This window comes from Anolis sagrei, chromosome 3 (assembly GCF_037176765.1).
Source record: "Anolis sagrei isolate rAnoSag1 chromosome 3, rAnoSag1.mat, whole genome shotgun sequence".
Taxonomy (NCBI): Eukaryota; Metazoa; Chordata; class Lepidosauria; order Squamata; family Dactyloidae; genus Anolis; species Anolis sagrei.
This window is the reverse complement of record NC_090023.1, coordinates 68,032,291-68,048,780: the sequence shown is the minus strand read 5'-3', so window position 1 is coordinate 68,048,780 and position 16,490 is coordinate 68,032,291. Positions and strand designations below refer to the sequence as shown.

The 16,490-nt window shown below is 37.0% G+C and overlaps 1 protein-coding gene across 1 annotated transcript in view; it reads left to right on the top strand.

Annotated features, from left to right (window-relative positions):
* The window catches only part of LTN1 (listerin E3 ubiquitin protein ligase 1), a 30,639-nt gene that overhangs the window by 164 nt on the left and 13,985 nt on the right, over positions 1-16,490 (top strand). Inside the window, exons 2-15 of the mRNA XM_060770455.2 lie at positions 1,997-2,200; positions 3,146-3,244; positions 3,545-3,775; positions 4,761-4,813; positions 6,733-6,913; positions 8,420-8,593; positions 9,232-9,422; positions 10,827-10,974; positions 11,734-12,507; positions 13,329-13,370; positions 14,100-14,292; positions 14,554-14,793; positions 15,203-15,356; positions 15,912-16,062. Of these exons, the coding sequence (XP_060626438.2) occupies positions 1,997-2,200; positions 3,146-3,244; positions 3,545-3,775; positions 4,761-4,813; positions 6,733-6,913; positions 8,420-8,593; positions 9,232-9,422; positions 10,827-10,974; positions 11,734-12,507; positions 13,329-13,370; positions 14,100-14,292; positions 14,554-14,793; positions 15,203-15,356; positions 15,912-16,062 (2,835 nt within the window). The remainder of the gene's footprint in view (positions 1-1,996; positions 2,201-3,145; positions 3,245-3,544; positions 3,776-4,760; positions 4,814-6,732; positions 6,914-8,419; positions 8,594-9,231; positions 9,423-10,826; positions 10,975-11,733; positions 12,508-13,328; positions 13,371-14,099; positions 14,293-14,553; positions 14,794-15,202; positions 15,357-15,911; positions 16,063-16,490) is intronic.

Sequence of the window (16,490 nt, the reverse complement as noted above, 5' to 3'; positions counted from 1 at the left end):
GTGAGGCGGCCGGGGGTTTAGCGGGCGTAGAGGGGGATCGGGCAACTCCCTTCCCGGCCAAGCCAGGCTATGTCACAACGACTCCCTTTCGCCAGAGCAGGTTCGGGGTGAGTCTACACCAGGCATGGGCCAAAAGGAAGGGGCTTGAGGCTGGCAGGAATGGTGAGGTTGGCCCATGCCTGCTGTAGAGGCATCCTCAAATGGGATGACTTGCTGGGGAGGTGCAAACAGATGCTTTATTTCTTTGCCCATTCTTTCAAGGATCTAAGCAGGGTCGGCCCTGGGTAGCACCTGGATGGGACACTAACAAAGTCCAGGGGTTGGATCTCCATTTCAGAGCAAGGAACTGGCCACGGAGGTTAAGATCTTCTGGGGAGGCCCTTCTCTTGGTCCTGCCTGCATCGCAAGCGAGGATGGTGGGGACAAGAGACAGGGACTTCTCAGTGGTGGCTTCTCAGCCTTTAGAAAGAAATCAAAGGCATGGTTGTTGGAACAAGCCTTTGGCCAGTAAAGCAGTGGTTCTCAACCTTTCTAATGCCGTGATCCCTTAATACTGATCCCTCACCACCTCATATGGTGGTGACCCCCGACCATAAAATTACTTTCGTTGCTACTTCATAACTGTATGCTATTGTTATGAATCGTAATTTAAATATCTGATATCCAGGGTGTATTTTCATTCACTGGATCAATCTGGGCACAAATGCCTGATACACCCAAATAAGAATACTGGTGTGGTTTGGGGGAGTCATTTAGGAGTTGTAGTTTCTGGGATTTATAGTTCAGCTACAATTAAAAAGCAACCTGAACTCCACCAATGATGGAATTGAACCAAATTTGGCACACATAACTCCCATGAGAAAATTCTGGTTTGGTGGGCATTGACGTTGAGTTTTGGAGTTGTAGTTCACCTACATCCAGAGAGCACTGTGGACTCAAACAATGGTGGATCTGGACCAAACCTGGCACAAATACTCCATATGCCCAAATGTGAACTCTGGTGGAGTTTGGGGAAAATAGACATTGACCTTTGGGATTTGTAATTACTGGGATTTATAGTTCACGTAGAATCAAAGACTTTTTTGAACAACAATGGTGTTCAGAAAACTTGACACACGGAACTCCCTTGACCAACAGAAAACACTGTGTTTTCTGATGGTCTTCGGTGACCCCTCTGATGCCCCCTCATGACCCTCCCAGGGGTCCCGACCCCCAGATTGAGAAACCCTGCAGTAAAGTAATGCAGTGCAAAGAAGAATTAGGGATTATGTGCAATGACAATTGAAATGGCTATGGTTTACGATTTTGAATCATGTGATTTTAATATTTATATTAAGATGTTTTTAATGCTTTGTCTTAATATTTAAATTTTGTTTATGGAGCAGTAGGTTAAACCCTTGTGCTGGTAGGACTGAAGACCGACAAGTCAGAGGTTCAAATTTGGGGTGAGCGTGGATGAGCTCCCTCTGTCAGCTCCAGCTCTCCATGCGGGGACATGAGAGAGAAGCCTCCCACAAGGATGGTAAAACATCAAAACATCCTTGCATCCCCTGGGCAATGTCCTTGCAGACAGCCAATTCTTTAACACCAGAAGTGACTTGCAGTTTCTCAAGTTGTCCTGACCACCCCCTCCCCCCCAAAAAAAACAAACCCATCATCTATACGATTTTATAAAAGCTTTCATTAAACAGGTATATCTTTTCTAATGAACTATTCATAAAATTATAAAGTTCACAATGGGTGTTTTTTAACACATAGTATTACAAAATACATAACCAGGGCAGCAGTAGTTCAATATAATTTCTCAATTATTGTCCTTAAAAAAAATAACATTTTTGTGACTTTGAAGCAGGCATGGGCAAACTTTCTGGTCCAGGGGTTTTGGACCTCAACTTTCACAATTTAAAGCAGGCATGAGCAATTAAAGCAATAACATTAATAAACAAATATTAAACATTTTTCTCTCTAAAATTAATCCTTTTTCTTTCCAAAACAGCCCTCTAGTAGTGGTAGAGCAGCAGAACTTCTTGCCAAAGAGCGAGGAACTGTTCCAGGGTTCATTGGCTTCGGGACATCTTCCAGCGATCCAGGATATGTTCCTGCAATTCAAGGAGCTGAAGAAATAGATAGCTTAGTAGATGCAGATTTTCGAATGGTGCTCAGGAAACTTTCCAAAAGAGATGTTATTACCAAATTAAAGGTTGGTTGGTTTTATTGTTGTTAAAATAGCATGCAAAGGCTATGCATTAATATCTACTGTGCCACAACTCTCAAAACATCTTTAAATAGATTACATATACCCAGAAACACTTTGAGAAAAAAAAATTCACTTGTGTAGTACAAGTAATGTTGCATTGTAGGATATTACACAGTTTGGTTGAAATCATTTTCATGTAATAGTTGCTGAACTTTCAGGGCATTTTTGACAGTCTGTGTGCCCTTGAAATATCCTGAAAATTGGTCCTGGATGATTGTGAGGTCATCAGGGCAGAATATCTGACAGGTAGAGAGGATGGATTGATAGTCTTTAGGGTACAATCCAGAGAAAGTTAAGGTACACCAAAGTATATTTGAAATCACTGATATCAATACATAGAAAACCACCTAAAGTAACGTAGCACTGAAACTTTATTTGGGATTATACAACAGTAATATTTATTACAGTCGATATACCAATCAGTAAACAAACAGTTGTTTATAAATTCTCCCATCTCAGGAGAAGTTCACGAAACTGTATTTGGAATTACGTCTCATTGAACTTAATGAGATTTATCTATGTGAAACAAATATTATGCTCAAAATGGTAATGATTCCAATAGGACATGCAGCCCGATCTGTGTGGTTTTAAGTGATTTAAATAAATCCCAGTGGTGTTCAGTTGGATAGAATGGATAGAATGCACTGACTGTGCACTTTGTATTTCAATTAGCAAGTGATTCATGAGGAACCTGAATGGTAGGGATTTTGTTATCATTTGACAACCTTATTTGTGTATAGTTATGTGGTTTTAACACGACAGTCAGAATTGTTATCCAGCCATGAATGCAAATGTTTGTAATATTGTATATAGAGAATTAATAGCAATGTCTGTATATGTGTGTGTGTGTTGTAAAATCATGTTCATTTTTCCTGTCTTTAATTTTAGGCTATGCAGGAATTCGGGACAATGTGTAAGGAGAGAGAAGCAGAGGTTGTTAAAGGAGTTCTACCATATTGGCCTAGAATTTATTGTAAAATATCCGTTGTGAGTATTGAAACTCTTGGATTATATAAAAATTGACAAATGGTGTCTCTATGATTATGCTACAGTAGTTAAAGAAATGTGAAAAATGTGTTTTTGTAGTGAGTGAGATTAATTTGTTCTGAATAATATTTTGATATAAAGCCACATTGTGCTTTATGTTTAAGTTATATACATGAAGATGTATGGAAAATATTGGATTCATTTTTGGGTGCAAATATTTTTTCAAGATAGAGAAACAAATAGCTTTTATTTGTGTTGTCTCTGCTTTATAAGTATGTTTACTTTTCAATGTTATTGTAGGATCATGACCGCCGGGTCCGAGAAGCCACACAAGAAGCTTTTGAGCAGCTTATTCTGAAAGTTAAGAAACATTTGGCACCTCATTTAAAGAGTCTTATGGGGCACTGGCTGATAGCGCAGTGCGATACTTACTCTCCTGCAGCATCTGCAGCAAAAGTAGCATTTGAAAAAGCCTTTCCACCAAGTAAACAGCCAGAAGCTTTAGTGTTTTGTAAAGATGAAATTCTAACTGTAAGTTTTCCATTTTTTAAAAATTAAAAAAATTAAGGAGAGATTATTTTCTATTTTTAAGTAAATATAAATATTGTATTGAACAGAAATACATTCCATTTAGAAAGCCTTTTAATTACTTTTTAATTTATAATTATGTCATGTACAGGTATGTTATCATTTGCCTATTCTACAAAAGTGAAAGTTTAGAATATTTTATAATCAAAACTGATAATCCTGATGCAGCAAATACCATTAATTTAGTAAGCCATTTTTAATTCCTGGACTTTTAAATTCTTTTTAAATTCTTTATTACTCTTCTTATTAGCGGATACTGTCAATAAAAGGGAACAAGTAGCTTACTTGTGAATGCTTTGAATAGCTAGTTAATCATTCACACATGTGAGTTCTGTGTTTCTTCGCACTATCAGTAATAAAACTGTACATTTATTTAGTCTAGAAAATATATTACTACTGACATCACAAATGAGATTGTGCTTTGATATGACCGATGGGCTAATCAATAAAATGTACTACAAATGAGATTGTTCATTGTGAGTATTTCAGAACAATTTCAAAATGTTTTGCAGTGGGTTAGGGTGGTTAAAAATTATTGGGATTTACTAATACATCTCTGATTTGCATTAGTCTTTCTGTATTTATCAATAAAACAACACTGCCTTTCTGCTATTTATTATATCATAAAAGTAAATGGGAATTGATTTTTCTGTGAAAGGCAAGCTTCATTCAGTTATAGTCAAAATTCTGGGCTTGGAATTTGAAATATATATACTTTGCATCAACATCTTTTAATGGATCTCAGGGTTTTTTAATCAAAAATCAAATGGCTCTGAAGCCCTCTATATCTACAATATAAAAATAATAAAAGAACATGACAGTGTTGTCCTTCTCCTTCTGATTAATAATGATTGTTAACATGTTTTTATAAGAACTATGGCATTCTCCCCTCACGCCATTTAACGACATCTGATTGTATTTGATCCAGGTGCTACAAGATCATCTTTTGAAAGAAACACCTGATACATTAAGTGATCTTCAGTATGTATTTTTAATATACACACATTATTTTTAGCTTAAAATACAAATTTAATTTGTATTAATTGTTAGGTTCTTGTAGGTTTTTTCGGGCTATAGGGCCATGTTCTAGAGGCATTTCTCCTGACGTTTCACCTGCATCTATGGCAAGCATCCTCAGAGGTAGTGAGGTCTGTTGGAAATAGGAAAATGGGTTTATATATCTGTGGAATGACTGGGGTGGGGCAAAGAGCTCTCTGCTGAAGCTAGGTGTGAATGTTTCAGCTGATCACCTTCATTAGCATTTGAAGGCTTGGCTGAGCCTGGGAAAATGTTCTGTTGAGAGGTGTTAAGATGTGCCTGGTTGTTTCCTCTCTGCTGTTTTGCTGTAGTAATTTTAATGTTTTTTAATACTGGTAGCCAGATTTTGTTCATTTTCATGGTTTCTTCCTTTCTGTTGAAATTGTCCACATGCTTGTGGATTTCAATGGCTTCTCTGTGTAGTCTGACATGGTGGTTGTGCGAGTGGTCCAGCACTTCTGTGTTCTCAAATAATATGCTGTGTCCAGATTGGTTCATTAGGTGCTCTGCTATGGCTGATTTCTCTGGTTGAAGTAGTCTGCAGTGCCTTTCATGTTCCTTGATGCGTGTCTGGGCGCTGCGTTTGGTGGTCCCTATGTAGACTTGTCCACAGCTGCATGGTACACGGTAGACTCCTGCAGAGGTGAGAGAATCCCTCTTATCCTTTGCTGAACGTAGCATTTGTTGGATTTTCTTGGTGGGTCTGTAAGTGGTTTGTATGTTGTGTTTCCTCATCAGTTTTCCTATGCGGTCAGTGGTTCCCTTGATGTATGGCAAGAACACTTTTCCTCTGGGTGGATCTTCATCTTTACTCTCGTGGCTTGTTCTTGGTCTTGCAGCTCTTCTGATGTCTGAGGTGGAGTATCCATTGGCCTGGAGAGCCCAGTTGAGGTGGTTCAGTTCATCTTGGAGGAGGTGGGGTTCGCAGATTCTTTTTGCACGGTCTGCCAAGGCTTTAATGGTGCTTCTTTTTTTACTTGGGTGATGGTTGGAGTTTTTATGTAGATATCTATCTGTGTGTGTGGGTTTTCTGTAGACAGTGTGACCCAATTGTTGATCTGGTTTGCGGATGACTAGGACATCTAGAAAAGGCAGTCTTCCTTTATTTTCTTTTTCCATTGTGAATTGGATTTTTGGGTGGATGCTGTTAAGATGGTCCAGGAACCTATTGAGTTCTTCTCCATGGCTCCAAATGGTGAAGGTGTCATCCACATATCTGAACCATATCGTGGGCTTTTTGGTTGCTGTATTAATTGTATTTATTGCCTGTAAGAATTAAGATATAAAGCATGTTTGAAATATGTCAAATCTGACAGGAAATTTTTCTCCCACTTCAGAGCTTTCTGCATACTCTTCCCACTGAAATCAGTCTAGTAGTGGTTATATTATAATTATAATAATATAATATAACCACTACTAGACTGTGCTTCCTATTCATTCTAGTAGTTGCATGAGTGGCATTTGCATATATGATTGTTCTTCATGTGCCTCATACTATCGGAGAACTAATGAGGTGCTTTAGGAGGTGGTTATTTTGCTATGTCTGAGTGACGACAGTGTAGTTGAGTACTTTAAGGTCCTAGTCAGAGAACTTCTGCTTGGATAATTTTATTGCCATTCAGAGTTACTGCAAGATGAAATAGAAAATGTACAGTTATTGACCGTGGAATATTAATGGTGAAGACAATTATGTCTCAGTTTGTAGCAGTGATATAAGTACAGTTCATACTCAAAATCTGAACATTATCTTGGTTTTTGGAGCATCTTGTTTAAAGATGATAATTTAAATCACATATAAAACATACTAGTGATTGAACTACATATTTACACAGCTTATATCTAAATTTTCCCTTTCTTTCCAGAACTGTGCCACAAGAAGAAAGGGAGGCAAAATTCTTTCGAATTCTAACCTGTTCTTTGCTAGCTTTAAAGAAATTGCTTTGCACATTGCCCAGTCATGAGAATAAGTTATTGGAGGAGAAACTTAAGCCTTTATTGTCTCAAAACAAATTTTGGAAATATGGGAAGCACAACATGCCACAGGTATTATATCTGTTGTCAGTATTTCCCTTCAAAATAGGAAACTGAGAAGAAAGAATGAAAAAACGGTTTCAGCAATCCTACTGTATATATTCATTTATAAGTCTCAAAGAAGAGGATGTTTTCTTTTTTTATAAGAATACTGCACATTAACATTTATTTTTAAAAGGAGTTATTCTCTTTTCTGAATGGAAAAGGGCCTTTTTAAATGCCTGAGTGAGAAATAGTGGTTGCCCCTCTGAGGCAGCGCTGGTCTCTTCTGCTCTCTGCAAAATGACCCTTGATTTGTCCATAAATTTTGCTCCCAAAGCCTATTCTCAGTCTATACCTTTCATTGCTGCTCTGTTTCTTTAAGTGTGCCATCTTATTACAGGCAGTTTCCGAGTTACGGACATCTGGCATATGTACAACTCGTAGATATGAACAGGGCAGAGGAAGCTTTCTGGGGAGTGGTGGAGCTAGCTGTTCCTCCCCAGCCAAAGTGAAAGAGGTTGGCAAAGGAGCCAGCAACAGACTCCTTCTCCCCTCATTTCAAACTATGGCTATTGTACCTCTCCTTAGCGTTGGCTGCTGAGGAAGGGAGAGGGTTTGCTGACAGGCTCCCTTGCATTCTTCCATTGTCAATGCTGTGGCGAAGGAGCCTGTCGCCAGCTTCCCTTGCTTCTTGCCCCAGTGTTGGCTGAGGAGGAAGGCGAGAGAACCTGTCGGCAAGCTCCCGCCTTTCCTCCTCAGCCAACTCACTCGAGTTTCAGTTTTAAAATGTATCCATTTAGACTTACAAACAGATTCAGCTTAAGAACAAACTATATAACCTATCTTGTTTGTAAGTTGGGAACTACCTGTATGTTTGGGATTTGGTAGAGAGTAATTCTTGAAACACCTTAACAAAGATAGTTACTGGAATTTTCTTGAACTCTGTTTTTTGAGCTGTATAACCACCTAAACATTGTCATCAAAACAATCCAAATTTACTTATGCTTTTTATGTATAAGACTCTGTATCCTCCAGTTCTCAAAATCTTTGTGAACAAGATTAATTAGCCCGAAAGTAGCTCTGAGTATTAGAGCACACAAATGATCTGCAAAGTAGTTCATCTGGAATACCTCTACTGACATTAAAGTGTTGGCCTCAGATTAAATGCTATGTGGACTGTAGTTATAGTAAGAATGATAAATGTTACAGAAGACACATTCACTCTTTTAGAAATGTTTTCTGAGGAATTAAATCTCTTGTCAGCATCCTTGTTGAAATAGTTTTGAACTTGGCTGTATCACATGTTTTTGTTCTAAGACAAATTTTGGATCAGAATTATTGTTCCCTTTATGCAACACTATTTGATAACTCAATTTTTAAACTTCAAAACATTTCCAAGTCCTTCAATTTTAATAAGGGAAAAAAACAAGATTGAAAAAGTTGCTGGATATGCTTTATAGACAGAGTTTTGGTGAACCTTTAAAAACAAAAATGTCACTGCTCAAAAATATCTAATTTTCTTCTCTTCAACTTTAGGTTCGTTCAGCTTTTTTTGAGCTGATTTCTGCTTTTTGTTTGCACATTCCTGAGTCAATGAATGCTGAAGCATCCAGACTTTGCCTGGCAGTTCTTCTTAGCATCGATGACAATGATGCTGTTGTATGCCCCGCTCTTTGGGAAGCTGTACTCCATGTTCTTACTACCATTGAGGTAATCCACCTTTCACACTGTACTCCTGGTATCAAAAACTGGGAGTATATCTATACAGAATTGAGGAAGGTTATATATGCTAAATTATCTTTTTCTGCACAATTGTCAAACGTAGAGGAGGCCTGCATTCCACTTCATCTCTTTAATCTTCCCTCTCAAGGATTAAACAAAAGGGTGGCAACGCCATTACTCAATTTAGCTTAAATTGGAGTACAATTCACTTCTGACTGCTTATCCATCAGTTAAAGAAATTTTTCAAATATGTGATCTTGCAGCAATGAGAAGAGATGATTGTTTACTGTAGATTTATGTTGTTGTTTTGGCAGGGGAACAGTTTAATAATCTTGTAAGAATTTTTTCTAAATTGTGACAATTATACCTGTGATATCAAAGTAGTTTATCTTATAATCATCTTGAAAAGTTGTTCTTCTCTAAGGGAAGTATTTGAGAATGATTAATTATTTTGTGATTTCTTAAAAACATTCAGATTCACTAATTATAAAATGAACAGGTAATTATTATTTGAACAAAGCAAAAGGGTGCAGTGTTATGTGGGTGGTGCATGAAATATGTTAGATGTCTGTCCAAGCACCCTGCATATGCTTTAATGTATTTCTGCATTTTGTGGTATTTTGTAGGATTGCTGGAGTCATGTGAATGCAAAAAAGGGAGTCCTGCCGAAATTGTGGACTGTGCTACGAGAAGGAGGACGAGGGCTTGCTACTGTTATATATCCGAATCTCTTGCCATTTATTAGCAAGATACCACATGGCATTATAGAACCAAAGCTGGACTATTTTAGAACATTTTTCACCTCTGTATCTCAAGGGTAGGCATAAGTGAGCTCTTGTACAATTAAGAATTGCCATGTATATGGTAGGAACTGGAAAACGTGACTAGTTAAATTTAAGTGCTGCAGATACTTGACTTCAAATTCAGCTGTCTTACCCATAACTTGATATATATATATTATTTTCTTGCAAATCTAAATCATTGTTGTCTTTACAGCATACATTCTTTTTTTTCTAGTGTATATTCTCATGTATAAGTCAACTTCATGTAGATAACTAGATAATGTCTGGTTTTGTGAGTTGAAATTATGGAAAAGGCAAGGGCAGAAGAAAACATCAATGCCAAAATTTCTTTACTTCTACGTGAGCGTACAATGTTAGTTCTGATACTCTCTAATTGCTACTTGCAACACTATGTAAAATTCAAAGACATAGCTGTTTATTTATTTATTTATTTATCGTGTCATCAGCAACCATACCATTGTATTTCAATTCTGACAGAACAAAACAAACACACAGATTAAAAAGAAAAGAAAAGAAACACAGATTTTGCAGCTTGGTAGTTGGTTAAATGTCCTTTGACCAGTATCTGGCCACTTGGAGTGCCTCTGGTGTTGCTGCAAGAAGGTCCTCCATTGTGCATGAGGCAGGGTTCAGGTTGCATTGCAGCAGGTGGTCAGTGGTTTGTTCTTCTCCGCACTTGCATGCCAAGGATTCCACTTTGTGGCACCATATCTTTAGATTGCCTCTGCATCTCGTGGTGCCAGAGCACAGTCTGTTCAGCGCCTTCCAAGTCGCCCAGTTTTCTGTGTGCCCAGGGGGGAGTCTCTCATCTGGTATCACCCATGGATTGAGGTGCTGGGTTTGGGCCTGCCACTTTTGGACTCTCGCTTGCTGGGGTGTTCCAGCGAGTGTCTCTGTAGATCTAAGAAAACTATGTCTTGATTTAAGTCGTTGACGTGCTGGCTGATACCCAAACAGGGAATGAGCTGGAGATGTCTCTCTTAATGAGACATAGCTGTGTTAGTCTGGATTAGTATGGAAAAGGAAAATGAAAAGTGATATAGGGGGAAATATGGAAAAGGATATTGTAGCTCCTTTGAGAACAACTGATAGAATGAAAGTTGTAGCAGAAACTTTAGTAGAGGGAGTTTCTCTCATCTAATGTGTGGAATGAAGTGCCCCTGGACATACATTTTTACCCATGAGTGAGTAGGTATTAAATAGATAGTGAATAGATATTGCCTAAAGCCCAGAGAAGCAGATCACCATATAAATTACGGAAAAGGTTCTAGGATTATAGTAGGATGTTGGCTAAGAAGCAGAAAGGAGTTGTGATAAAATTACAGTATAAAAGTAGTCAATGCAACATGATTTAATACTATTTGAAAGTAAAATCAATAACAGTGTTGGTCTTGTTTCTTAATTTTGTATTTGCTTAGGTTATTAACTGAAAGAGCTATGGCTTGCCACTCAGAATGTTCAGCAATCATATCCGCATTTATGGAATGTTTACGATTTACAGTACTACAGAATGTAGGGAACGAAAAAGAACAAATTGAAATCCAAGAAATGCTTATAAGTGAACAGGTATTTTATTATGGAAATTTTAAAATGTCATTTATACATTTTCCCATTTTAATAAATGACTTAGTTATAGTAAGTTGTCTGAAAGTCTGTGGTAAAATAGTTGAAAGAAGTCCTCCCTAGGCAGGAATTGTGAAATGGAAGGAGCCACAACTAAAATGACTCTTTTCAGCTACACAATTTCCTAAGACTAAACAAACAAATGTATTGAATATTTTCTCTTAAATATTTTGAGAATGAAAGCTTTTTAAATGAGAAAATATATTCTAGGGGACAGGAAGAAGAACCATTACCTTTAAGAATATATATTTGTGGTGTACTTTTTCTCTCCTTACTTTAGTTGGGGCTTCCTTCTCCTAGTTTACATATTACAGTATATAGTTTGCAAGTATTCAGATATGATACCATTATACTACATGATAACTTAAATCAATATGATATCACATTAGAGTAAGAGAAATTAAATAAAATAGGATAGATGGTATGAGTAAACACATTCTGTATACTGAGGTAGCCTGACAACTATTTCCTTTCATGCTTTTTGTCTGACTGTTTCATTACTACTGAAGAATTGTGAGTCAGAGAGCGAAAGTGTGACTGCTTCAGTAACATATTTGTGACTTGTAAAAATGGGTAAATGGCCTGGCTGTGCTTTCACAAAAAGAAATCAATAAACTTTATAATTTTTCTATGGACAGGGAAAATTGCAAAAAGTTTCAGTATCAGCTCAGCACTAAAAATACTGTGTTTTTCTTCTGATAGTTAATTCCCCTCATCGATATGGTGATTAAAGAGCCAAGGTTACAAAATGGACCTTTGTTTTATGAGGTAGCAGAAGTTTTATATTTTTGGAAAACAAGAGCAGAGATGGCAAGTGGTGACCTAGCAGCTCTCACTTACCAGAGGATGATGCTGAGCTTTTGGGATGGCTTTTCAAGCATCTGTGTGGGATATGTTGATGTCATGGATGCAGATGAGAAATCTTTGGCTGCCATGTCTTCTTTGCTACAAATACTCCAGAATCCAGAAAGCAAGATGAAACCAAACAAGAAAAAAGCTGTGAAGGTCAGATTTGCAGAAGACACTCAACCTGAAAGTAACACTGAACATGAAAATTATGTTGATTTGAGAAGTAACAATGAACCCAGCATTCCTACTCCTGGAATTCATGAGCAAAATCTTTCCTCTTTACAGAAGGAGCCTTTAGAAGATTTAGTTTGTAAAGTTGCTGAACTGAGTCTTGTGTATGCTAATGAACAGAAGTCTGATAGACACTTAAAGTTCCTTTCTGCGTTACTTAGAAACTTTGCTTCTAGTAGAGTTTTTCATGTACTGTTGCAAGATAGAAGCAGCCTGGAAGCTGGAAAGGTTCAGTATGAAAATCCATCTGTCCAGTTTCTGTATGAGAATGTAATTGATTGGCTGAAGGAAGATGGCAGAAAAGAGACTGACTTCTTGGTGGATATTTTATATAGCGTCCTGTATTGCTGCAGCAGTGCCACGGAGAGAGAAAACATTCTTAATGACCTAACAAAGGTAAAAGAGACTCAAAAATCCATTTCATGTACAATGATATTGTGTTAGTTTGGAAGCCATTATGATGAAGTGACTAAAATAATCCAGGTTTGTGGTAGGCAGTTTGGATGAGGATGAAATATCATCACTGTTTAGGATAGGAATAGATTTTTTACTGGCATATTAACTATAGCTATTACAAACCATTGTTATTCATTTCATATTAGAATGTTTCATTTTTTTTCTACCCCAAAGTATTTTCAAAGTAGTGTACATGAAGCAAAGTTGCTTTTATTGTTGACAGCAATTACTCTATCCTATTGAAGAGCTATATTTCTATATTTTTATACTGTCAGATTTTATATTTCTGTACATACCTAATCTATCAGTGTTATTTATGATGCTGATTGATTTATTTGTTCTAGTTAGTGGTGTTTGATTAGTTTATTCATAATTGTTTGCTTTAATGGTTTTTGTGTCATTGTATATGGCATTGAATGTTTGCCATTTTGTCCCTTTGGAAGCTGCCCTGAGTGCCTCTGGGGAGAACAGGTGTATTACAAATAAATATTATTATTATTATTATTATTATTATTATTATTATTATCATTATATAAAAACAATAAAATTAACAGAGATTAAAACAATATCTACAAAAACACTAGAGCAGCATTATGCATCAGGAGCTTTAACAAAATTGTGCTAGCTGTAATTAGTTCTTAATCATAATTAGTATCGAAAGCCCATTTAAGTAAGGCTAAGTGAGAATTAAAAGATTATATTATTCGGAAAATTTATGCAATATCCTCCTTGTCACACTATTGAAGCTATTTTTGTTTCAGATGGAGCTAAAGTGGAATATTATTCTTCAGATAATTCAGAAGGTATGTTCAAAGCATTTTTCTCCAAAACTTTTCTGCTTAATGCTTTTTTGATAGCTTTTTTTTTGTCGTGTCAGGAGCGACTTGAGAAACTGCAAGTCGCTTCTGGTGTGAGAGGGTTGGTAGCTGAAAAGTAGAAAGTTGCTTCAGAGTGCACAGGCTTTCCAGCTTTCTTCTTTTGGTTCCAGTTCCTTGAGGCAACAACCCATATGAAATGTATAAGGAACAACTGGTTTTTCGTTTACCAACAAAAATTAATTCCCAGTTTTCTCTGACTCCCTGCCATGCTTTATAAGTGAGATCAGAAGAACTGGATTGGCCCTGGTGGTCAGATTGCATCCTGGGACAGGGTCTTTATGATATGAGGGAGTGTGTCCATTTTAAAACACCTGCCTTATTATATCATCTAGCCCACTTTCCTGTTCTCTGGAAGAAGAAGTACATGGAGTAAAAGACCCATGTGGAGGAGCTCTTTCTGGTGACGGCTTTGTGTGTTGACATCTTCACTCTCCCCTCACCTTTTTTAATTTGGTGTGGCGCAGGATAAATGAAACATAGTCAATTGGCTCTTTGAGACACAGGGTATGGTTTCAGCAATCTTAATTTCCCCAGCACCTTCCAAGTTGCCTACAGGCAGGACATACGTGAGTTAGGAATACATTGTTAACTCAATCAGAAACTACTCTAATATATATATATATATATATATATGAATATGTTTTCTTGGTGTAGGCATGTTCAAGCTCAGAAAGACATTCCCTAAGTTCTACTTGGCTTAAAGGAGATGTGTTAGGTGAGAAGCTTGTCACTTTGGCTGATGATCTATGCAACACTAGCCTGAAAACGACAGTAGTTTCAATGGAATCCTTTCATTCGGAAAGATGGACTCTACTAAGTTTGGTATTATCTCAGCCAATTAAAAATGGTAGGTAACTTTACCTTTCCTGGTGAATAATAAATGCCTACTATAAGTGGGAAATGCAAGATACTGTACATGGAACAATATAATATTTCATGTATCCTTGGTAATATCCTTATAAACAGGTTTCAGAAGTTATGAAGTGTAATTCCATAGAAGAATTCTTGATTGCTGCATGTCATTTTGTCTTGGGCTTGTGATTCTATAGTTGTAGAATGTATGTATTGACTTGGGAATAACTTACACTGTTTCTCTTTTCATTCATAGACTCCTTGATTGGTGAAATGTATGTTAAAAGGATTATTGATAAACTACAAACAGCACTGGCTAAAGCGAAGGATCTTTCAGAAGCTGGAAATACAGAACCATCTGTGTCTTTCATCTGTGACATATCCTCTAACTTTTTCACCTCAGTTAAAGGATGCTTGTTGATGCCATCATCAGAAGACCTGTTGTTCACTATTTTCCAGCTGTGTGCACAAAATCAGGATACAACACGTTTATCAGGTAGCACTGCATAATAACTAGAGCAATTGCAAAGTCATTCCTTGGAATGCATTTTTTTCAGTTGATAGGTGCAGTTCTTGAAACTTACAAAAGAAAAAAATTAAGTAAGAATGAATGTGAAAGCAATACTATCAATTTCAAAAACAGTAGGCCTATCAGAATAAGATACCCTGTTGTTTTGTGTAACATTGCAACATACCTCAGCAAAATGTTTAATGGCCAGCATCCCTATATCCCACAGTGTATGGCAGTTCATCTAAGAGATGCATAGTATAACTTTGTTTTTTGAAATTAGAACAACATAAAAGAACTTGCAGATACCAGAATCTATTGTGAAGCTTTCAGATTTAACAGTACAATAAATACTTAGCATTATGTTAAGGGTTTTTTGCTCTGTTTTGCTGTATAGATTTCCTTGTCAACAAGCTGAAGCACACTTGGTTGTGTGGCTTAACTTCACTGGTGCATCAGCTTAGTGATACACATAAAGAGAGCACCTTCCTGCAGAGATCTGCATTTTGGGTCAAGAACCAGCTTCAGTCTTCAGCGTTAGATCTCAAAAGGTAACAATATATCAAACTGTACTCGTGTGTGTTTAATAGAGTTCCATCTTGGTAGTTCAATTCAGGCTCTCACTTGCACCAAACATAGCTGAAAGAAACTAGTGTTTGCATGTGATCTAGAAAGTCTATCCTGGTTTGATATTCTGCCTGCCAACCAAACTACACTTCTGTTTTCTCGTGCTGCCTGACATAGCCTTCCTCACCTTAGCACCCTCCAGATATTTGGTACTACATCTCCATCAGACGCAATCATGACTAATGATGCTGGGATCTATATTTTAAACACCCAGGCACCACCACATTAGAGAAGAGTAGCCTGCATATAATATAAGTGTCTGGATGAAAACAGAAATTGAGTCTCAAAATAGTAGTCGAGGAAGATGTGCTGAGGCTAATTCCTGCAGTACAAAATCATACCTTAGTCTTGTTCTTGGCTGTTTTAAACTATATGCAAATTTTGAAATACACATTGAATAATCAATATGTTTGTGTGTGGAAAATTAGTTTGTGATTTTTGTGTTTTTTTCTTCAAGTTAAATATTAGGTTCTTCTCAGTTTGCAGGTTTTGATTTCTGCAGTCAATGACTTGTTGACTCAGCTATTTCAAACTGATGAAGTTTCTGCTTCTGTTCTGAAAGATTATCTTGAATGGCTCACTCCAAGCAAGACTGAATGGGAAAGGATGCGAGACTGCCTGTCTAATGAGGTAATGTAACAAAGACATCGCATGATGTTTTCCTATCCAGATTTGTGTGTTTGGGGAATTCTATATAAATCTGTCTAAGAAGTAAAATCAGTTCAAGATATAAACACATCTTTGCTGTCAATATAAAGTACACATTTTAATCATTAAAGTTTGCACACCCGCTAGATATTGTAATCAGCTAGTTTTCAGTGATTGATTATTTCATTCCCATTTATCTGGTCTTTGAATGAAATAAGAGTTGCAGCTATGGAAGACTCATTTCTTATATGTAATGTTGACTTTATTAATAAACTCTCCTTACTCAAAAGTTAGAATGCAAAATTTTTCTAGTTTTAAAACCAACACTGGTTTTGAAGAATCATGGTGTAGGTGTGTGTGTGTGGGTGCATGTGTTTGGTGAATGTATTTTTATATACTTTGTTTTTCAA